Source organism: Mustela nigripes, chromosome 9 (assembly GCF_022355385.1).
Source record: "Mustela nigripes isolate SB6536 chromosome 9, MUSNIG.SB6536, whole genome shotgun sequence".
Taxonomy (NCBI): domain Eukaryota; kingdom Metazoa; phylum Chordata; class Mammalia; order Carnivora; family Mustelidae; genus Mustela; species Mustela nigripes.
This window is the reverse complement of record NC_081565.1, coordinates 30,870,538-30,895,503: the sequence shown is the minus strand read 5'-3', so window position 1 is coordinate 30,895,503 and position 24,966 is coordinate 30,870,538. Positions and strand designations below refer to the sequence as shown.

Here is a 24,966-nt window from a genome sequence, read left to right as displayed (position 1 = left end):
AGTTACACACCAATTGTAAGGCTCTTTCAGATTTCAAGAACAATGACCTTTCTTGATCTGTTACCGGAATATGGGGGAACCTGGATCAGCAAAGCAAGTTACCTAAGAAACTATAAAGTACTTCTGGGTCCTATTATGTCTAAGATTTAAATATATATTATGTAATGTTACATATATAAATATATATATTGAAATATTTAAAGCTAATACAATGGCTTAATTTTAGGCATAAAACAACCCAAACAGAAGTGCAACACCTTCTTTTTCTTCCCCTAGCATTTGTATTTCTCTTTAAAAATACTTTATATTTCCCTTTAAAAATATTTAAAAATATTTCCCTTTAAAAATACTTCATTTGATCAGTTTTCCGCCTGCATTAGCAGCGTTTATGTCAAAATACTTTAAAAGTAACTGGCATCCTCATTTTCAACTTGTATCTTACCCTCAACTTATATATGAATTCCTGATTATTGTCCATCATGAAAGTAGCAAAATTTTTTCACTTGAAGTGCAAGCCAGGAGGTATCTTTTGTTGTTTTTAAGTAAACCTTATTGAAGTATAATACCATAAATACAGTAAACTTAATCCTCGGCAGTATACAATTACTTAATTTTAACAAATATGGAGTCATGTAATCACCACTATCAAGATAGAGGCAAGTTCCCCCACAACCCAAAATGCTTCTGTGTCCCTTTATAATCTGTCCCTCCCCACATCCCAGTCACTGTTAATCACTGGTCTGTTTTCTCTCCCTATAGTTTTACCTTTTCCAGAATATGCTGTAAATGAATACCATATGTATCCTTTGAAACAGAGTTCTTTCACTTAGCATAAATGTGTTCCTTGTTCAGTAGATCAGTAGTTTATTCCTTTTTATTACTGAGCAGTGTTCTACTGTATGGATGACTACAGTTCTTTTGTCATTCTCCACTAGGACAACGGGGTTGTTTCCGGTTTTTAGCAATTATGAATGAGGCTTCCATAAACATCCAAATACAAGTTTCTATGTGAATATAAGCTTTCATGCTTTTGTTTCTTCTGAGTAAACACCTAGGAAAGAGATTATTGGGCTATGTAGTATGTTTATCTTTGACTTAATCAGAAATAGAGTTTTCTGCAGTGGCTGTGCCATTTTGTTTTGCTTTTGGTTTTTTGGTTGTTGTTTTTTTTTTTAAGATTTATTTATTTATTTGACACAGAGAGAGAGAGAGAGAGAGAGATATCACAAGCAGGCGAAGAGGCAGGCAGAGGGGGAGAGGGAAGCAGGCCCCTGCTGAGCAGAAAGCCTGATGCGGAGCTCGATTCCAGGACCCTGAAATAGAGCTGAAGTCAGAGGCCCAACCCACCGAGCCGCCCAGGTGCCCCACTTGTGCCGTTTTGAATTACTCTCAGTGATATCTGACAGTTTTAGGTGTTCTATATCCTCACCAGCATTTGCTGTTGTCAGGTTTGTTTTCAGTTTTGGTTTTGTTTTAGCCATTCCGATAGATATGTAATTTTATCATATTGCAGTTTGAATTTGTATTTCCCTCTGTATTAATGATGTTGGGCATCTTTTCATAAGCTTATTCGGGGAAATGTTTATTCAACACTTTTACCCATCTTTAAATTTCATTATCTGTCTTTTTATTATTCAGTAGTAAGAATTTTTTTTGGCAATGTTGAGTTTTATAAGTTCTTTATGTATTTTGGATACTAATCCTTTATCAGATATGTCATTTACAAATAGTTCTCCCAGTCTGTTAGTTTGCCTGTTAGTTTTGTGGATTTATTCTAGGTAAGAGACCTTACCAAATATGTGTATTGCAAATATTTCTCCCAATTTGTAGCAATCTTTTTTATTTTCTTAACAGTTCTTACAAACAGTATTTTTAATGTGGTGCGATCCAATTTATTAATTTTTAAAATGGATTTTTCTTTGGTATCATGTCTAAGAAATCTTTGTCTAACCCAAGGTCACAGAGGTTATCACTTTGGTTTGCTTCTTAAAGTTTTATAAAGTTATAGAGGTGTTACATTTAAGATTATGATTGATTTTGAGATAATTTTTGTACATGGTGAAAAGTATAGGTTGAGAGTTTCTGATTTGTTCATTTTTTGCTTTTGGATATGAGTTCCAGTTTATTCCGTGCCGTTCGCTTAAAACTATCCATTGATTTGGCTTTGCACCTTTGTCAAAAGTCAATTGATCGTAACCTTTTATAGGTCTATTTCAGTGCTCCCAATTCTATCCTATTCGTGTGTGTGTGTGTGTGTGTGTGTGTGTGTGTGTGTATCTCTCTTTCTCTCTCTCTCTTTTGCTGTTTAACTTAAATTTGAACTTATGGGGATAAAATTGTTTATGATATTCCCATGTTTTCCATTTAATAACTTCAGGCTCCATAGTGTTTTCTCTGCTTTCATTTCTGATATTGGAAATTTCTGTCTGGTCTGTTTTTAATGATCACTCTGATCAGAGATTTATCAATTTCATTGATATTTTCTAAGAACCAACTTTTAGCCACATTGATTTTTCTGTAGTGTTTTTCTAGTTTTAATTTCATTGATCTCTGCTCTTATCTTTATTATGTACTTCCTCTGCTTGTTTTGGATTAAATTTGGTCTTCTTTTTTTAGTGTCATAAGGTAGAAGTATAGACCATTGATTTGAACTATTGTTCTACTGTAATACAAGTACTCAATGCTATATATTTCCTTCCAAGCCCCTTCATGTATAGAGTAGGAACTTTACATCACTAGTATTATTTTCATTCATTTAATTATGTTTTTTAATTTCCCTTGAGATTTTCTCTGTAACTCATGGATTATCTGTGTGATGTTTAAATCCTACATATTCAGTGATTTCCCATTATCTTTCTGTTACCAACTTCTAGTTTAATTACGTTATTGTCAGAGAATATACTTTGTTTAACTTCACTTCTTTAAATCTGTTAATGTTTATTTTATGACCACTATATGGTCTATTTTGGTAAATGGTCCCATCAGTACTTTAAAAGATTATATATCTAGCTGTTGTTGAGTGACACAATCAATAAATATCTGTTATATCCTGCTGCTTTATAGTGGTATTCCGTTCTTTTCTATGCTTGCTGCTTTTCATTTTAGCAGTTCAAGCAATTTTTGAGAGAGGGGTATTGAAGTTACCAATTATAATTGTAAATTTTTCAAATGTTTCATCCAATTCTATCAGGTTTTGCTACATTTAGGATTGTTAAGTATTCTTGGTGAATTGATGCCTTTATCATTATATAATGCTTCTGTTTGTTCCTGGTAATTATCTTTGCTCTAAAGTCTATTTTATAAGATACTAATATCTGATGTTAATCAGCTTTCTTTTAATTCATGTTTACGTAGCATATCTGTGCTCATTCTTTTATTTTTAAGCTCTCTTTTTTATTGGTGTTTTTTTTAATCATTTACCTATAATGGAATTATTAATGTTAAGATTTAAGATTTCCAGCTTACTATGCGTTTACTGTTCCCTGTTTTTCATTCCTGTTTTTTTCTTCCCTGTCTTCCCCTGAGTTTCTCGAATTTTTTAGTATTTTAATTTAAATTTTTAAAAATTATTTTAAATTATATATAAATTTTAAATTATATATAATGGGGCTATTTGTAACAGCTTTATTGAGGTTGACCATACATCCATACCACACAGTTCACCAATTTGAAATACAATTCAATGGGTTTCCTATATTCAGAGTTGTAGAAACATCACCACAATTAATTTTAGAACAATTACCCACCCCCTTTAGGAAGAAACCCTATCCCCTTTAGCTACAACCCCTTTAATACCCCCCTTCTCCCCAGTCCTAAGCACTGGATATAGAATTCTTGGTTAACAGCTCATCCCCACTCTTATCCCCAACATGTGAAAAATGCCGTGTCATTACCTTATCGACCCCATAGTTTCTCATGAGAAATACACTGTTATTTGAATTGTTTTTCCCCTGTAGATAATGTTGTTTCTTTCTGGCTGCTGTCATGATTTTTTTCTTCTTTAGTTTCCAGGAATTTGATTATGATTGACATAGAGGTTTCTAGGGGTTTATTCTGTTTGAGTTTTGCTCAGCTTTTTAAATCTGCAGGTGTGTGTCTTTCACCAGATTTGCACCATTTCCAGCCATTATTCCCTCAAATATGTTTTTAGCCCTTCATTCTTTTTCCTCTCTTTCTGGAATTCTGATGGCATGAATGGTAGGTATTTTGTTACTGTCCCACAGAGCCCTGAGATTCTGTGGATTCTTTTTGCTTCTGTGTTTTTTATCAGTTGTTCAGATTGGATAGATAATATTTATTGGTCTGTCATCAAGTTCAGTGGTTCTTTCCTCTGTCATCTCCATTCAATGAGGTTTTTATTTTAGTTATTTTCTTTGCTAACTTATTTATTAAATGTTTATTATTCTGAAATTTTCATTTAGTTCATCTTTATATTCTGCCTTTCTTTGCTGCAACTTTGTATTTTCCATTTGTTTCAAAAGTGTTCATAATTGCTTCTTGGAGCATTTTTATTATAGTTGCTTTAAGATCCTTGTCAGTTAATTATATCTGTATCATCACAGTATTGGTATCTGTTGATTGTCTTTTTTTGTTTAAGTTAATGTTTTTCTGGTTCTTTGTCTAATAATTTTTGATTATATCTTGGACATTTTGTATATTATGTTATGAGACTCAGGATCCTATTTAAATCTTCTATTTAATAGACTAAAGATCTGTTTAGGTTTAGAATGAACTTTCTGTTCCAGTTTTGTGGACTGTGGTTCTAATGTCAAGTTAGTTTTCACAGCTCTTGTAGGGCTTTTCGGTCTGCCCTACCTAGGTATTACCTAAGCTGATTTAAAATCTGGGTAATATTCACCCATAGTTCAATTCTCAAAACTCTTGCACTTTGATTCTGGTTAATTTCACACATGGAATGTTCAGAGTAGTTTGACTTCTTGCACCAATTTAAAGAGTTGCTTTCGCCAGCCTCCTTCTCTCCATAATCCTCCCTGCTACTCTAGTCGGGAAGGAGTAAGATACTATTTCATTGCTCTCCTTTGCTTAATTCAGGACATGATGGTTTATAGGGCTCCTCTCCACAGTCTCTGTGGTGCCCAGTGGGGAGGAAAAGAGGTACAGTTTCTTTCATTGTATGTGCTTTGAGTAGAGCCAGGGGTAAGTGCTCCAAGGGCTACCCCCTTCCCAATCATTTGACTGGAGAGAGCAGGCTCCCTGGGGAATTTTGTATCTGCTCTTTTGTGTTTCCGGTTGTTGGCTACTCTAGCCCCCGGGTTGCAAAAAAAAAAAAAAAGGACAGACAGACAGGAAACTCACCATCAGATTGTTCTGAGTCCCTAGACAGTTTGTCTTCTTTTCTCCACCTTTCATTTACTTTGCCTGGGGTTTTTAGTTATAATTAGCAGGAGAATCAGGGTAGTATGCATTGCTCCATATTGTCAAAAATGGGAAGCCAATCATGATTCAGTTTTGTATCTCTCATAAAAACATACCGCAATGCTTAGCATTTAGTCTCTGAAAGAGAGGAGTGAGTGAGGAAAACAATGAGGTCCATATCTCACAATATTAAATCAGCATAACATATAGTGGTTAAGAATATGGCCTTTAGAATCAATTACCAGTTTGAATTTTAACTCCACCTACTTTCAGTGTAATATAAGCAGGCTACTTAACTTCTCTGAGTCTCAGTTTCCTATAATATGGGGATGGTAATATCTGTCTCATGGGGTAAGTGGCATATTTCATGCTTTTAGCACAGGGCTTGCTAATAAAGTTGGTAAATGTAACTCCTAGTCATGTTAGTATAACAACAGCAATTATCGGATATCACTATCTGTTTCTTGCACTCATAGGAAACTCTGCCCTTAAAGACAAAGAAGACCAATTTGGGAGGACACCGCTTATGTATTGTGTGTTGGCTGACAGACTGGATTGTGCAGATGCTCTCCTGAAGGCAGGAGCAGATGTTAATAAAACTGACCACAGCCGGAGAACAGCCCTCCATCTTGCAGCTCAAAAGGTGAGAAGTTAAATTACTTTGAAGTGTAAACCTTTTGTGATGTATTTAGAAGTTGATTAATGAACTATGCGATTGACAGATGATAAAGAAATCTTAAGTATGTGACTCTTAGTTTTATGTGCTTTCTCTAAAAACAGTCTAAACTGCAGAGAATAAAAATAGGTAATCATCAGTGGCTCCGTTCATTTATCCAACCAAGTTCTTTGAGCAATGGAATTCATTTTATGATCTAAGATTAATTCAGATTAATTCAAGGAAAAGGAATCAACCATATTAAAAATCAGTTTATGCATGGGGGAAAGCAAAGGCCAGAAAGAAAAACGCTAAGATACATTTTTTTTAAAAGATTTTATTCATTTATTTGAGAGGAAGAGAGAGAGAGAAAGCATAGAGGGAGAGGGAAAGGGAGAAGCCGACTCCCCGCTGAGCACAGAGCTCAACATTGGGCTTTATCTCAGGACCGTGGGATCATGACCCAAGCCAAAGGCAGACGCTTAACTGACTGAGCCACCCAGACACCCCAACACTAAGGTATTACTCGTGGTTGGGTTTTAATGTTGGTAACATTTGGTACTTTTTACTGTTTAGAAATTTTCCCCTGACAAGTATTAATTACTTTTACAACAAAAACTTACTGTCTCTCTTAAAGTATGGGCTTTAAGAAGCATAAAAGAAATTTATTTTCTAAATGTATTTCAACTTTTTAAAAGTCTAAAACTATATTGCCAGGAAAAAGGATTTCAGGTTTTTTAAAGCTATTGTTAAGAGCTGAAATTTTTAAAATAAATATATCAAAAAATTAAAATGGGAAGCTTCTATATTTATTATAAGACTTATTTATCTGAAAATGATTTTTCCTTCCATAAAATTATGGTGTATAAAATATATTTCCAGTGCCTGATATTTTCCTTTTTATTATTTTAGACATATATTTTTGGCATAAAAAGCAATAAAAATTAGATCCAGCAGAGACTATTAGAGTTATTTCCCATTAAAAAATGTGAACCAGATATAGCTGATTAATTGAGGGGTTAGAAAAATACCTTTTTCATTAGTTGAATACATAAAAAGAGACTGACATTAAGATATCCTACTGAATATGTTAGTTACACGCTATGATCAGTTAGGTCTGTCAGGTTATTCCCAAAGTTATTGCTCTTGAATTTGCTTTTCATTATAGTAATTTTTTTTAAATCTCCCTCATTTTCAATTTCGGTTTTAACTACTGTGTAGGTATTTATAACCTTTCACCTAGGCTTGTCAGCTGTTAAAATTATTCAGTCAGGAAGGGTAACTCCATTTAACTTGTTATCATTAAAAAGTAAACATTTCAGATTAGAAATAGCCCCAGTATTATGGATTTGATACACTTTAGATTTTTCATTGTGGTTCATTTAGGTTTAAAACCCAACTTCAGAAATAGAGGTTGGAGGACCCTAACTTCACATCAGGTGGGTCATGTGAAAAAACTGGGGATTTGAGTTGATGAACCTCCAGTCATCTCTGTAGAGGTAGAAAGTGACCCAAAGGGGAGAGAAGGGGTCAGTTGTAAGTCTCTCCACAAGATGCGGTGCATTTGTTTTCTTCTGCTTTTTGTTTCTCCTTTATTTTTTTAAATTGTGATTTCCTACAGCATCAAAGAATAAATAGAACTCTGATTTACATGTCACAATTTTCATAGCTGATTTCATAAATAACATGTTTCATGGTCTTTTGACTATCTGATAATTATACATTTCCTTCTTTCTCTGTGTTGTGGTTTGTTTTTGCATATTTGCCCAAAGTGGCAATCTATCTTTAGGCTATACTAGCACTAGTAGAATTTCCAGAACAAGGGTGGTCATAAACCTTTAGTACTCTGTCCAGATCAAAACTGGGTATTGCATTTCATTTTGTGTTTTATGCAAAAGCACAAAATCAGAGATAGTATAGATCCAACAGGAGTAAGATTGTGAAGAGTCTAGAAGTAACTCTCAAAGAAGAGTTGGAGGTATGTCCCAGGTCTATAGCACACCCTGCCTCTGAGCAGACACAAACACAAATTCTCTTTAGAGAAAACATCTTCACCCTAAACTTCTCTCTCTCTCCCTCTAGTCCTTCCCCTCCTCTGGCACTTGCATGTGCTCTCTCTCTCTCTCTCTCTCTCTCTCTAGAAAGAAACAAACAAACAAAGAGAAAAAGAAAGAGGGAGGGAGGAAGGAAGAAAGAAAAAAGAGAGAAGAAAAGGAAAGGAAAAGGAAAAAGAAAAGAAAAATGAGCAATCAACAAGACTTTCATGACTAGGCATCAGTTCTGGCCATGAGCACTTATTTTAGAATAACCACCTGCCAAAGAAATTTCTGAAGACTGAGTAAAATATGTATACATTTGAAGGCACTGAGAACAGTCAGCATAAGCTAGGTCTAAGAAATTCCAATCCTTCAGAGAAGAGAAGTATGAGGAATGCACACCACATTCATCTGGCTGTATCCTTTAAGGCATCTTCCAAAGTGGAATGCAAACGAATACAACCCTAGCAGGAAGCAATTATCTTGGTAGGGGGAGAAATCACAGGTAGAGCCTGGCATTAGCAGTGGCTGGAACATGGAAGGGCAAAATCCTGGAGCAAAGGGAACTGCAGAGAAGGAACCCCAAAATCTGGGGTTTGCAAATTCCTTGCAAATCATTAGCAGATTCCTAAACTGTGCTTGTGCTGGGCGAGGCTCAAACAAACCCAGCAGTAAACAACAGCTGGGAGACTAAACAACTAAGCAGAGATTGTTTTAATATTGCCCTGTATTTTCTTTCCAGTGCAAGTCTTTAATACATAACAAAATGATTTTTGTGTAAGGGTCCATTCTCATTTTAAATTACATGAATAACTCATTTTCCCAGCACACCCTAGCTCATTAATTTGTAGCCAAGTCTGTGCTCTGTGCCAGTACCAGGGTTTTGGACTATGTACCTCCTGTGGTTTTTTGTTTTGTTTTGTTCTTAATTATGGTTTTTAAATAAAGTCCTAATACAAGGGAGCTACTTAAGAAATTTGAAAATAAGAAATACAACATTGAAGTGCTTTAGGGAGATGAATATGGCAACAAAAGCTCTTTTAGAAGAGGAGATACTTAGAAAGTTATTACAGTTCAGGCCAAGAGAGGAGGAGTTTGATCTAAGAGATATATTGTAAAGGTAGAACAGTTCATTCATTAAGTAGTTACCATATGTCTACTATGTAGTAGTGGGTGTAGAGGATCACCTAGAGGAAATATTAAAAAATGAATCACATATGTCTGCTGTTAAAAAGTACTCTCCTTGCTGGTCTATATTAAATTTCCATTTGTCTTTGTTTAGTGAACCTCTCTGACATATCACATATCAAATATTCTTTCCAAGTATTGTCTCTCCCACTTACTTCTGTAATCTGTGAACTCAGAAGTGTGCTATTTGGGTAATCATCAATATTCATATATGTGTGCATGAATGCATTCATTCAACATATGTTCATGCTGTTACTGTGTAACAGGTGCTGTGCTAGGGCCTTGGAATACAAAGATGAAAGACAGGATTCCTGCTCTTAAGTTGTTTACAAAGATCATGGATAAAGATATCAAGTGGTATCTGGCCTGTCTCCCTTATATATCAAGTGTTTTATAAAATATCAATAGCCATGCCATGTAAATAGTCATTTATTACTACTGACCTGAAGATCAGCCATTCCCATGTTATTTATTATGTTTTTGCTTTTTTGTGATAGTGAACTAATTATGTTATCTTCCATTCACAGTAGGAAAAACCCTTGTTCCCATAGCATTTTGTTGCTGTCTCCATTAGAGGCCCATTACCTTGGTTTTTTTTTTTTTTTAAGATTTTATTTATTTATTTGACAGAGAACACAAGTAGGCAGAGAGGCAGGCAGAGAGAGAGGGAGAAGCAGGCTCCCTGCCAAGCAGAAAGCCCGATGTGGGACTCAATCCCAGGACCCCGAGATCGTGACCTGAGCTGAAGGCAGAGACTTCAACCCAATGAGCCACCCAGGCGCCCCTCCATTACCTTGTATTGTAATTATTACTTACTTGTCTCTTTCCCACTAGACTGGATCTCTAGGCAAGAACCTTGTTTTATTTATTTTTTAATTCCCTAGAATCTAACACAGTGTCTGACATGCTTTGGTTGAATGAATGAATACACTTAAGGTTACTTATATAGAAAGTCATTATTAATACAAGTGCTAGACATTTGTTTATTAGAAACATTTATCCAGTTTTAAAATACATATATGGGAAAAACTTATTGAACCGTGCTGATTGGCTTAGTTATTTTGACACATACTCAGTACGCTGGAAACAAATTGCTGTCGGTCCAAGCAGCTAAGAAAATGGTACCCACAAGAATAAAATTAATCTCAATATACTGAACATCTGTACCTAATTTGTTTTTCATTTGTACCCTCAGTATAATCCAAGAAAGCAATCAGTCATACCTTTTCTGGGTTTAAGATATCTAATTGTTAGAAATGTTTTCCTTCAGGGAATCTACTATTTCTCTGACTTCTACAGATATATTTATTTGTTAATAAGGACAAAAAAGCCTTAGCAATCTTACTAAATGTTAATAGTTATGCATTTTTAATCTTCCAGAAGGTTATTAATTTGGCTTCAAGAAGATTAAGACTACCCACTCTGAAAAATTGTATCATGTCAAACACAAAAACTAAAGAAGCTTCAAACTGTGGTTGTGTTGTGTGTGTGTTCTTTTTTTTTTTTTTAAAAGATTTTATTTATTTATTTGACAGACAGAGATCACAAGTAGGCAGAGAGGCCGGCAGAGACAGAGAGAGAGGGAAGCAGGCCCCCTGCTGAGCAGAGAGCCCGATGCGGGACTCGATCCGAGGACCCTGAGACCATGACCTGAGCCGAAGGCAGCGGCTTAACCCACTGAGCCACCCAGGCGCCCAAGTGTTTGTTCTTATAATTCAACACAGAATTCTTAATTCATCTGTGAAAACTGAATATTAATTTTAACTCAATTTTAATATTAATTTAAATTTAATTCAAATTTAATATTAATTTTATTCATTTTTGAGATATCCTGTTTCTGTGTTAATGACATAAAAATGAAAGGAGAAGAGTAAATTACCTCTAGAAGTTTACAGGCAAACTTTAATACCAGGTGACAATATTAGGATATTGGATTCCCTTATTTTATACACACTCACACTTATACACAAACACAGCAAACAATCCATCTCTCAGTCCCCTGTAACTCTATATTCCTATATGTATTATGTACATACACATACATATATATAGATAGATATACACATACACTTATATTTAACTCCCTCCCTACCCCATTAACTTATATTCCCCCAACGAATGCTGTTTGAAGGCAGAAGCTATGTCTTATTTGATTTATTAGTTCCAGACTTAAAACAACTCCTGCCATTCAAAAAAGACTCAGTTCATGTTTAACGAATACATGAATGAAGGAATGAATCAATCAATAAGTTCGAACATCAGATAGATTTATTATGAGTGGTATGATCTTCAAAACTATTGAAGTGTAAATTAGTTGTTATATTTATTCCTTTTCATTATCCATTCCACCCCCTTATAATTGTGCTAGCAGTATTTTAAAAGACTCTGTGAGCTTAATTTCCCATCATGTATCACTCTTGTATGCCTCAGTTTCTTCATCTATAAAAATGGAACAGTACGCTTCTCCCTGTCCACTTTTTAGGAATCAGTAGATATCACAGATAAAAGGGCCCTTCAGGATAGCTTAGTCCAGTTTGTTACTGGATGAAAAAGCTGAGCCAATTCTCCTTTCAATTCTCTTTTCTTGGTAAATTATTCATCATTCTTTTTGCCTTTGCCTAAAACTGAATGTTTTTTGTCTTATTTTTTAAAGTTTTTACTTAAATTCCCATATAGTTAAGCTATATTAATATTAGGTTCAGGTGTACAATTTAGTGATTCAGCATTTCCATATAATAGCTGGTGCTCATCAGGACAAGTACTCTCCTTAATCCCCATCCCCTATTTCACCCATCCCCCTTCCCCCCTGCCCTCTGGTGACCATCAGTTTATTCTCTACAGTTATTAAGGGTTTGTCTCTTGGTTTGCCTTTCTCTCTCTTTCCCCCATTTTGTTCATTTGTTTTCTTTGTTAAATTCCACGTATGACTGAAATCATATGGTATTTGTCTTTCTCTGTCTTGTTTCACTTAGCATAGTACTCTCTAGCTCTATCCACGTTGTTGCAAATGACAAGATTTCATTCTTTTTTTTTAGGGCTGAGTAATATTCCACAGGGTGTGTGTGTGTGTGTGTGTGTGTGTGTGTGTGTGTACCACATCTTCTTTATCCATTTATCAGTTATTAGACATTTGGGCTATTTCCATAGTCTGGCTATTGTAGAGAATGCTACTACAAACATTGGGGTGACAACAGACACATGAAAAGATGCTCAACATCACTCATCATCAGGGAAATGCAAATCAAAACTACAATGAGATATCACCTCACACCTGTCAGAGTGGCTAAATCAATAACACAAGAAACAACCGGTTTCCATCCTCACCGGTTGGTGAGGATGGAAAGAAAGGGGACCAACTGTCCTACACTGTTGGAAGGAATGCAAGCTGGTGCAGCAGCTGTGAAAAAGAATATGGAAGTTCCTCAGAAAGTTCAGAATAGGGCTACCCTACAACCCAGCAATTGCACTACCAGGTATTTACCTAAAGAATACAAAATACTAATTCAAATGGATATTTGCACCTCGATGTTTAAATTAATTATTTTAAAATTATAGATAAGAATAGAGATATCATTAGAAATACTCAGAAGACATAAAACTGAATATTTTTTTATTTTTCTTCCAGTTTTCTTTATTGAAATAAAACAGTATAGATGCACTTGAAGCTTTCTGTTTATCCTCCCAAATCCCATTCCCCTCTTTTTGTATGTTCTCAATCTATCTTAATTTTGGTGGTTTCAATTCCCATGCATATTTTGCTACCTTTATTTTATATGGATATAACCACAAACAATATTATTTTGCATTTTAAAATCTTCATATAAATGGTATTATACTTTGTGTCATTCCCCAACTTGCTTTTTTAACTTAACATTATGTTTTTGAGATTACTTGATTTTGAGGTATATGTTGAAATGTGTACCTCTGTTCCCAAAAGATTATATACAAATGCTCAAAAGACACATGAAAAGGTGTTCAGTCATTACTAATTAGATAAATGCAAATTAAAACCACAGTGAGATACTATACCACCATCTGAATGTCTAAAATGAAAAGGTCTGATAATACCAATTGATGGTGACGATAGGAACAACTGGAACATTTATAGTGAGGGTACAAATTCATTAATCTACTCTACAAAGCAGTTTGACTCTCACAAAGCTGAGCACACACACATACACAAACACACACAGAATCCTCGCAATTCACACTCCAATCCCAGTAATACCTAAGAGAGATAAGTGCGTCATTCTACCAAAAGGCATGTCTGAGAGTGTACATGATATCGTTATTTATAATAGCAAACACTCTTAGTAGCACAAACCACTCAAATGTATATGAATAGGCAAATGGGTGAATAAACTGTGATGTATTCCTACAGTGGGTTACTACACAATAAAAAATAATGAACTACTGATACATTGCATCACATGAATAAATTTTGTAGACCTCATGTTGAGTGAAAGAAGTCAGCTATTTAAAAAAAAAAAAAAAGAAGAAGAAGAAGAAGTCAGCTATTTATAGAAATTTTAAAAACAGCCAAAACTATATGGTGATTCAAATCAGGTTTTTGGTTACCCAGTATATAGATATTAACTAAAAAGGGGCATAAAGGAAGCTTTCAGGCACACTGGAAATGATCTATATCTTGATCTGTGTGTTGATTACATAAAAAGTTATCAGTCTATATACTTAAGATTTATCTCCTTAATTAAGTATATAAATATATTATGCCTCAATTTAAAAATTATTTATAAAAAATGGTAAAATTCCAGAAATTGATGAGTACTATTTGTAGGTTGGATGAGGAAGAACAGAATCTAGGATGGCTTCTGACCTAGGCTTTGAAGCACTTCGGTCACATTTTCCCAGTGTTAGTTCGCTTCAGGGGCTCTAAGCAAGCCCTATAAACTTGAGCATGCATCAGAATCACCTGGAGGTGTTTAGTAGGCACTTCTAGGCTTCTCTGTGGCTGTAGTCACTCATTAGTTCGTTTTAAAATAGCAGTTAGGGTTCCTGGTTTTCACCCAGGTGGCCCAGGTTCGACGCCCACTGTGGGAAGACCCAACTTTTGGGGTGCCTGGGTGGCTCAGTGGGTTAAAACCTCTGCCTTCAGCTTGGGTCATGATCCCAGAGTCCTGGAATGGAGCACCACATTGGGCTCTCTGCTCGGCGGGGGACCTGCTTCCCCCTCCCCACCCCCCGCCTGCCTCTCTGCCTTACTTGCGATCTCCATCAAATAAATAAATAAAATCTTTTTTTAAAAAATTTACTAAGTGCCCACCCTACCACAAACTATATAGCCAATGGATATCTGAAGAATAAAGAAATGAGGTTTTTGCCATTTGGTATGCTTCTAAAAGAAGGCACCGAAAGATATTCATGATGCCTGCATTACGTAGAAATGTTGGGAAGTCTGAGTGTATGAAACCCTTACGTTCTGGAATGTTAATGATTTCTCAAGAAATCTCTGGACTGAGGTGGGTGATGTTAGACAACTCTTAGAGTTTGCCCCATTTGACTTCAAATCTAGCTAAGCTGCCTTTTCCAGGCAGGCAGAAAGTCCCAGGCTAAAGAATCTTTGCTTCGGTATATTCCTACTTCTGAGGTTTCCAAATAAGCTTCAAGTTTGTCCTCTTGAGTATTTAGAAATTCTCGCTAAACCTACTGTCTGGTTTTCCAGCTTAGAAACTCCCTCCTTTCCTTCCTCCTTCCCTCCAGAGCTTCCTTCCTTTCTTCCTTCCTTTTTCCCATGGCTCCATGCCCGGCATGAAGGCCAACTCAGGCCTTGAACTCATGACCGTGAGATCAAGACCTGAGCTAAAATCAAGAGTCTGACACTTAAATGACTGAACCACCCAGATGTCTCTAGAAACTGGTTTCAGATATTTAGGATTATATATTCAAGAGCGTTCCAACAAATCCAGAGTTGGTCTGCTTTTAAATAAATCTGAGAATTGAAATCAAGCCTATCTGTCCTTTAGTACTTCCATGATAATTAATGTATGTCTATTTGCATGGATGAATTTTGTAGCGACAGAGAAGAACATGTCAATAAGTCTTGGTTGAAATCACTGCTTTGAATTTTTCTAACATAATTCACCTAAAAAAAAAATTCATTTAGTTCCATAGCACTTTATAGCAGTCAGAACAGTTAAATATTATATATTCTGTGTAAGTAAACTGATGTATAGTTTGACTGAATTCTTCTAGGTCACTTTGATACTTATAGTCAGGAATTACCTTGTTTTTCTGATTCTCAGCTCTATGCTCTTAATTCTGCTCCACTGAAAGAAAACTTATGTACTTTTGGGATGCTTACTTTCTCAGTCTTCTGATTCTTCCAACCTAGAGTCATTCCCAAGTCCAGTTTCCCAGTCAAACCTCCAAAGAAGTACCTACGGGTTTCCTTCTCGTGGGCCAGATTCAGAACTTAACCCAGGGCTTCCACCACTTCTTCTTCTTCCCCTTCTCCTTTCTTCTTCTTTATTTTAAAGGTGGGGGGTGGGGGTGGGGGGAGAGAATCCTAAATAGGATCCTTGCCTAGCGCAGGGGGGGAGGTTTGATCTCATGACCTTGAGGTCATGACCTGAGCTGACATAAAGAGTTGGACGCTTAACTGAGCCGGCCAGGCACCCCCAGAGCTTCCTCTTTTATGTTAGTATTTTACCTTAGTGTATGACACCTCTCAGACACAGCAGAGCAGCCTTGCAGATTGTATTTTAAAATCCCTGTGGCTCACCGAATTTTGTTTTGAACATGTTCCTGTTTCCTGTAACCATGGTCATTTTCTAATCATCTTTATCTCTTTGCTGACCCCCAGTTTTACTGTCATGAAAATACAAGCATCTGCTTTCTATGAATAGATTAGAGATCCCCACAAGCCTAGATTCCCATGGAAACCAATCAAAAACTAAAAGGAAAAGAAAGAGTATATATTGAATTTCCCTGAGACCTGCAGCTTGTTTTTCATTAGACTCATGCTGATTTCTTTTAAACTCTGGGCACAGGGCCAGTGAATATTTTTACAGCTGATAAAAAGGAACTTCAGATCCATTTACTTTTCATTTAAACTTTTAAAAATTAATTTTGTGTATAACATCAATTCCAAAGGAAATTTGAGCATTAATTTGATAATTGCCTTCTTATGCCATAGGATTCTATTTGTTCATATAATTTTCCCTTATTTTTTTTTTACCTACTTATATTTTACTGTTCAAAAGAGAATAAGAGGGAATCAGGGGGTCTATTATTCCTACAATATGAATGTTGTCAGCCCCTGGGAACAGCATTTTTCCCTATGACCAATCATAGGGCTCTTTATAAAGCTCCTTTGACTGTTAAGCTTTTACAGAGCCCAAATAATCATTTACTAATATGACAACAGAAATTTAACCCAAAGGCCAAAGTAAGGGGGATCCAGAAAGCCAGGGAGGGGGTGACAGGGGAGAGAAAGTGTAAATTTAAATAAGGTAATCAAAATAATTTTCATGAAGATAGTGACATTTGAAACAAGGCTTGAGGGAGGTGAGGAAGTTAGCGTTGTGAATGGCTGGGAGAACTTTCTTTTGTTCCTGGCAGAAGGAAGAGTTAGAACAAAGGCCTCAAAATGGAAGCATGCTAGAATGTTTGAGGAATAACAATGGAGCTAGGACTAGCATCGTTCTAATGAGTGAGCCAGGAGAAGAGGTAGGTAATGAGGACAGGCAGAAGTGGCAGCCAGATCCTATAGGGCCTTTTGACCATTGTCAGGAATATGCTTTTGCTCTGAATGGAATAAGGAGGCATTGGAGGGTTTGGGGGAAAGGAGTGACATGATCTGACATATTTAATAAAATAATCATCCTAGCCCAGCGAAAACATTTTTCTGCAGGTTTATTATTATCTATGTCTTTATTCCTTCTCTGTGTGTGCTCTCAAGTCTCCTTCCCGTCCTGATCCCTTTCACCATCTATGCATACACTTGCCGAAATCCCTCACCTAGAATAGAATACAATGCCACTCTGATGAGCACAGAGTACACCATGATTTTCCTTATTACCATTTGGACAACCAGATGCAGTTGATTCCTGTTGAAGATTTTTCAAATAAAACTTCTAATTTGGGGGTACCTGAGTGACTCAGTTGGTTAAGCATCTGCCTTCGGCTCAGATCGTGATCCTGGACTCCTGGAATAGAGCCCCACGTTAGGCTCCCTGCTCAGCGAGCAGTCTGCTTCTCCCTCTCCCTCTGCCTCTCCCCCCAACCTTGTATTCTCTCTCACTTGTTCACTCTCTTTCTCTCAAATAAATAAATACATATTTATAAAATCTTAAAAAAAAAGAACTTCAAATTTTGCTTTATGCTTATTACTACTTAAACTAATCCTATATTCATGTTGTTGTAGTTTTGGACCTAAATGTAGCATCTTACTGCATCCATACTTACTCATTTATTTGAACTTCCCAGACTTAGGTAGAGTTTAGCATTCCTTTCTTTGTTCCTCCAGTACCTGGTATGCTGAACCACTGTTATATCACGTATTCCTCTGAAAAATATTTATTTGTTTACACATTTTATTTCCCATCAATGAACATTATAATATCAGCAAGAGTGTGATAGTCATATTTTCTATTTCCAGTGCCTGGTACTTAACCAATGATTAATATTTGGTGAATTGAATTGGGTTCATCATATAACTTTTCCAGGTTCTCTTGATTCTTGAGTCCGTCATTCAGTATAGTTGTCATCTCACCCCCATATGAGTCACCAGAAGTCTCATCCTAGTCTTTGATATCGAAATAGATCCTGCCTGCAGAAAAGCTTAATCATTGAAAATATTACTACTAAAATTAACTTCATCTATTTAAAAGATTATTATATTCTTTCCTCTACTTGTCTAAACTATGTCATCAGTGGTAATTAGACCTCTTGAAAAATTTTATTTACTCTATCAGAGTCCACTTGTTCACCATTCCAATTCTGATGCGTAATTCATTCATTTGTTCACCAAATACATTTTTAGTATTTAATCTGTATCGTGTTGCACGATCATCTTGAAATATTAAAATCAACTTTTGTCTAAATATTTAAAGTCATTCAGATACTGAATCATCATAAAATTAACATTTCACCAAAAAAACTACCCATTTTCAAGAAATAATACTCTGTTTATTTCAAACAGTTTTAGATTTCAGAAGACATGGTTTATATCCCTTTAAATTTTTTATTCAAATCCTTTTGGTCTCTTTGTCATTCATCAAGCTGGTTCTTTGCAAGCCATTTGTTAGGAATTTGAGCTAAAATATGAATTTGGAGTAATGGCTCTAATCTTCTAACCAGTATGTAACTGGTCATGTTAATGTTGTGCAGATTGTGAACTAATACAATCTATATGATTTTGTGTATGTATCGGTACATGCCCACAGGTGCCTGCTTTACATTGTTATTTAAGTGAATGGTAATAGTGTATACATATTACAAAACATCAAATATACCATGAAGGTTTACAATGCATAACCTAAGAACAGGGAAAACCTTCTATCTATAAAGTAAAATGTAGAGTGATAGGAAATAATGGCTACATAGAAATAAGGAAGAATTTTCCTTTAAAAAAAAAAAAAGGAAAGAAAGAAAGACTTTACCTTGCAGAAAACTATGAAAGCAAAGAAAAAGAAGAAAGACAAACTGGGAGAGAACATTTGCAAATTATGTCACTAACAGAGGGTTAACAGCCCTAAGACAAAAGATGGAGAAGGAAAAGACCAATGAGTTTATAAGAAATGAGCCAGAGATATGAATAGATAGTTCACAAGAAAGGGAGTGTGAGTGGCCCTTAAACATGTGGAAATGTGCTCAACATTGTTCATCATAAAAGAAATGCAAGTTAAAATTGTAATGAGATGTTTTTCAGGTGCCAGATTGGCAAAAGTCAAAAAGTTTGAGAGTGCTCTGATGGCAAAACTGTTGCTGAAGGGAATGAAAAATTGTTTGACCCCTATGAAGGGAAACTCAACAATAGCCAGCAAAAGTAACTAGAATATGCATTTATTTTTGACCCAACATTTCCACTTCTAGAAGCATACACTGGCAAAAATAAGAAGTGATGTACGCACAAGGCTATTTAATTGCAGCATTATTTGTAATAGAGAGAGCATGAGGGGAAATGTCCTATTGGAGGACTGGTTGAATAAAAAGAGTGTGTCCTCACGATGTAGTGCTATGCAGCTATAAAAAGTAATGAGAAATATTTTTATAAAATATTTTTAAATGAAAAATAAAATAAAATATTTTAAAATGACTTCCTGGAGTGAAAAGTATAGAATCTTGTGCACAGTCTATCAGAAGTGGGACTTGTAACGCAATTGACAGTGGACAGGCTAGACTTGGAGGGTGTTGGGGCTGAGGGCATCCCTAGGATGGGCAGAAAATGGAAGAAAGTTCACCCAGAAATTGTGGGCGGTATCCCAGCCAGTGGAGCTAAAGACAACCTAGAGTACAAAACATGCTGAGTTGTGGTGATGAGGACAGTAGGTAATCTGTCTTCAAGACCTCAGCCACCAAGATGAGAGAGCAGATAAGGCGTGACAGGACACCGTTCCCTGGGAGAACCACAGAGGACAAGGCTGCAAGAATTTGGGTACTAGGCAGTTGTTGGTTTTTTTTAAGATTTTATTTATTTATTTGAGAGAGAGAGGGAGTGAGAGCATGAGGGAGGGGCAGAGGGAGAAGGAGATGCTATCTCCCCACTGAGCAGGGAGCCCAGTTGGGGGCTTTCCACATGGCTAGATCACAGGACCTGAGGATTAAGGATCATGACCTGAGCTAAAGGCAGACACTTAACGGACTGAGCCATCAGGTGCCCCATTAGGTAGGTTTTTAAGTTAGCATTTAAAGAATATAATTGGAGCCCCAGTGCCTAAGACCATTATACTGTTGAGTGCGTAGATGAATGGATGGATAGCTAGGCATTAATTTACTAGAACTTAAGGTACACAACTGAAACTAGATTACAGAAGCAAGATGGAAAACCTGAATTACTCTACCTGGATCACATCATTAAGGCATACAAGCTGACTTAACCCTCACTGGTCTCACTAATGAGCTAGACTTAAATCTTTTCTTAATTAGAGTCAAGGAAAGTCCCAAAGCTAGGGGAAAGATAGCATGCCAACTACGGTATTTAGAAGTAGAGAAAACAAAATGCCCTTATCTTGTTTACTTTTTTTTTTTTTTAAGATTTTATTTATTTGAGAGAGGGAGAGAGAGAGCACAAGCAGGGTAAGGGGCAGAGGGAGAGGGACAAGCAGACTCCCTGCTGAGTGGGGAGCCCCATGTGAGGTTCAACCCCAGGACCCCAAGATCAGGACCCGAGCTGAAGTCATACAGCTAGCTGACTGAGTCACCCGTGCTCCTCTTGTTTACCTTTTGAACAGAGAAACCTTCCCAGAAGAGCTACAGCCAACCTTCCTTCCACCTCTTTGACTCCCAGCCGTAATCTGCTCTCTCGGCAAAAATGAAACCACCATGATTATTCATATCAATCAGCCCATCACTGGATTTGGGGAGGGCCCAGCCTTCTCTCAAGGACATAACTGCTTAAAGGAAGATCAACAAAAATCAAGGTTCTAAAAAAAAAAAGAGGTGCGCCTGGGTGGCTCAGAGGGTTAAAGCCTCTGCCTTCAGCTCGGGTCATGATCCCAGAGTCCTGGGATCAAGCCCCACATCGGGCTCTCTGCTCAGCGGGGAGCCTGCTTCCTGCCCTCTCTCTGCCTGCCTCTCTGCCTACTTGTGATCTCTATCTGTCAAATAAATAAATAAGATCTTTAAAAAAAAAAAAAAGAAAGAAAGAAAAGAAAAAGGAAAAAAAATCAAGGTTCTGTTAGCCCAGAAGTAGATGGGCATAGACATTAGGTAGGCAGTCTCTAGTGGTGGCCACAGTGTCCTTTGACAGTTACAGAGCTTTGTGGACCTAACTTTGCGGACCACAGTCTCTAAAGCAGTGACTGTGAACCAGAGGCTACAAGAAAGCTGGAGATACCAACTCTGTTTACAATAGGAGTAGCCTAGCTGTTTGGTTTCTGTAGTGTAGTGGTTATCACCTTCACCTCACACAACAGGAGTGGCCTAACACTTACCCTACCTCCAAGTCCTTCCTATTTTTAGCCTGTATGGGCATCTCCTTCTGAATGCTCCCAGATTAGGGAATGGTTGAGTCACGTCACTTTGTCAGTAACGTACATGAGCACCATACAGCGTGTTACCCTTCCCTTCACCCAGCAAGCTTAACTGAGAAGTATAGTTGTAAAGAGCACTGGTCGAAAATTTTAAAAAATTCATTTAGTCCACAGATATTTATTAATTGAGTATCTGCTAAGCATAAGGTATTGTTCTGTATGTTTGGTATATAACAATGGACAAAACGGAACAAAAATCCCTGCCTTCAAGGAACTTACCTTCTGTTGGTACAAAACAAACCGGCAGGGCGCCTGGGTGGCTCAGTGGGTTAAGCCACTGCCTTCGGCTCAGGTCATGATCTCAGGGTCCTGGGATCGAGTCCCGCATCGGGCTCTCTGCTCGGCAGGAGCCTGCTTCCATCTCTCTCTCTCTCTCTGCCTGCCTCTCCATCTACTTGTGATCTCTCTCTATCAAATAAATAAATAAATAATCTTAAAAAAATAAAATAAAAAATAAAATTATTTAAAAAAAAACCGGCAAATGAAAGAGATTATAAAATATGTATTGTGTTATGTCAGGTGAGGATTACATGCTTTAGAAAAAAATAAGGCAGGTGAAAGAGATAGGGAGCTGAGGGGTTGCATAATAGAAATAGAGGGATCCAGATAAATCTCTTTAAGGAAATAACATGAAGCGAACAATTAACATTTAAGTGACCTAAAGGCAATGAGAGAATAAACCTTGCAGGGAGAGCGAATGCCAAGTGCAGAGACCCTGAGATGGGAGCATGCGTGGTATTACAAGAAGGTCAGCAAGAGGAGCCCTGGAACTGCGGGATGAGGATGAGGTCAGAGATCGTGTAGGACCTACAGGATATTGAAGGACTCCACTCTTACTCTGCAAGAGAAGAGAAGCTTATTGAAGGGTTTAAGCACAGAAAGTATGATCTAGCTTATATATTTTTTTTAAAGATTTTATTTATTTACTTGAGAGAGAGACAGTGAGAGAGAGCATGAACGAGGAGAAGGTCAGAGAGAAGCAGACTCCCCATGGAGCTGGGAGTCTGATGCGGGACTCCATCCCCGGACTCCAGGATCATGACCTGAGCCGAAGGCAGTCGTCCAACCAACTGAGCCACCCAGGCGTCCCCTAGCTTATATTTTGAAAGGCTCATCTAACTGGTCGACTGTCAAAAGCAGGAGGAGGGAGACTAATTAGGAAGCCGAGAGATGATGTTAGCTTGGGCCAGAGTGGTTGTGGTGGAGGCGGTAAGAAGGGGTCCAGGTTCAAATGTATTTTGAATTTACTGTGGAATTATGGTTATGAAAGTAGGAGGAGCCACTGAATTTGACACTAGGTTTTTTTAAGCCTCACATCTTTTTAAATGTTTTATCAAAGGGAACTTCTCTCCCTCCCATGTTGAAGGAAATCCCAAATGTTACACTGTTACACCGATATTTATTTGCAAAAAAGGAAAGAAAGAAAAATGATTCTTGGAGCACCTGGCTGGCTCAGTCAGTAAGGCATGCAACTCTTTTTTTTTTTTTTTTGCCTTAAGATTTTATTTATTTATTTATCAGAGAGCGAGAGAGAGAAAGAGAGAGAGAGAGAGATAGGGTACAAGCAGGGGTAGCAGCAGGCAGAGGAAGAAGCAGGCTCCCTGCTGAACAGGTGCCTGGTGCAGGACTCGATCCCAGGACCTTGGGATCATAACCTGAGCCAAAGGCAGACAATTAACCAACTGAGCCACCAGTCATTACAACATGCAACTCTTGATCTCTGGTTTTAAGTTCACGTCCCACACTGAATGTGGAGATTACTTAAAGATAAGATCTTTTAAAAGAAAGAAATAAATAGGGGCGCCTGGGCGGCTCAATAGATTGAAGCCTCTGCCTTCGGCTCAGGTCACAATCCCAATGTCCTGGGATTGAGCCCCGAGTCGGGCTCTCTGCTCAGCAGGGAACCTGCTTCCCTTCCTCTCTCTCTGCCTGCCTCTCTGCCTACTTGTGATCTCTGTCTTTCAAATAAATAAATAAAATCTTAAAAAAAAAAAAAAAAGAAAGAAAAATAAAAGAAAATGATTCTTTAAATAGGACCATTGTAATACTAAACATTTAACAAGAATTATTTAATATCTGGGTGCCTGGGTGGCTCAGTGGGTTAAGCCGCTGCCTTCGGCTCAGGTCATGATCTCAGGGTCCTGGGATCGAGTCCCGCATCGGGCTCTCTGTTCAGCAGGGGCCTGCTTCCTTCCCTTCCCCTCTCTCTGCCTGCCTCTCTGCCTGCTGTGATCTCTCTCTGTCAAATAAATAAATAAAATCTTAAAAAAAAAGAAAGATTTAAAAAAAAAAGAATTATTTAATATCATAGTATCATAAAATAGCCCACCCATGTTCAAATTACAAGTTGTCTCGTAACCATTTTTGTTTGTTTTTTGATGTTTGTTTGAATTGGGAATCAGGATCCAAGTAAGAGTTATAAACTGACATTGGTTTATGTTTTTAAGTTTTTTGTTTTTTTTGTTTTTTTGAGAGCGAGAGAGAGAGAGAGACCGATAGCAACAGAGGGCACAAGCAGGAAAGAGAGAGAGAAGGAGGCTCCCTGCTTTGGGGCTCCAGGACCCTGGGATCATGACTTGAGCCCAAGGCAGATGCTTAACAGACTGAGCCACCCAGACACCCTATGTCTTTTCAGTCTTCTTAAATCTATAGATTCCTACTCTTCCCTTTTTTTTTTCTTACAATTTTTTGTAATTATGGCTTACCTTCTTCCATAACTTGAGGTCTACCTTCTTCCATAACTTGAGGTCTTAGTCCAAACTAACCATCTCAGTCTATATCATGTTGATTCTCTCTCTAGGTATACTTAACTTGTTCCTCTGTCTTCCATATTTCCTCTAAATTAGTTATTGGCTCTATAGGCTTGATCTGATTCCACTTCAATTTTTTTTGATTGAACTACTTCATTATTTTACGACATTTCTCATCAGGAGACACATAATGTTCCATTGTCTCCATTTTTTTGATGTTCACAGCTATGGCTGTTCAGTGCCTAAAGCCAGTGTGTTTTCAAGAGTGGCAAAATGGTGCTATTCTATTTCTGCCATCCTTCTACAATTGTTTGCTGGAATAATTCATCAAAGGAGAATTTCCCCTCACCTACTATTTGATTACTCACTGATACAGAAAAGGAAGAATTAATCCTTGATTCTTTCTCTTTATTTACCAGTTTTCAAAATAAGGAAATACGTCCTCCCGTGATGACCAATCAATTTTTTCCTTTTTAGTATCATCACAAGCAAGGCATAGGATACTTTTGGTATCATTTTAACATAGTTGCCATATCAGTTCATTGACATTATTATCCCTAATTGATACATTAGTCTATCTTTGGTTATGAGAAGTTCTCCACATTGGTTCCTGGATCCTTTAGATGTGATCCCCATTTTTTGATGGCTTCCTTGCTAACTGCTACAGCCAAATATACCAGGTTCATCTCTGTCTTTTTATTAAGCTTTTAAGCTTATAGTTAACTGTATATGTTATATGTTAACTG

General features: G+C 37.1%; 1 protein-coding gene across 1 annotated transcript in view; it reads left to right on the top strand.

Moving 5' to 3' along the window:
- INVS (inversin) overlaps window positions 1-24,966 on the top strand; it is a 165,677-nt gene that overhangs the window by 13,545 nt on the left and 127,166 nt on the right. The window contains exon 3 of the mRNA XM_059411193.1: window positions 5,853-6,019. Within this exon, the coding sequence (XP_059267176.1) occupies window positions 5,853-6,019 (167 nt within the window). The remainder of the gene's footprint in view (window positions 1-5,852; window positions 6,020-24,966) is intronic.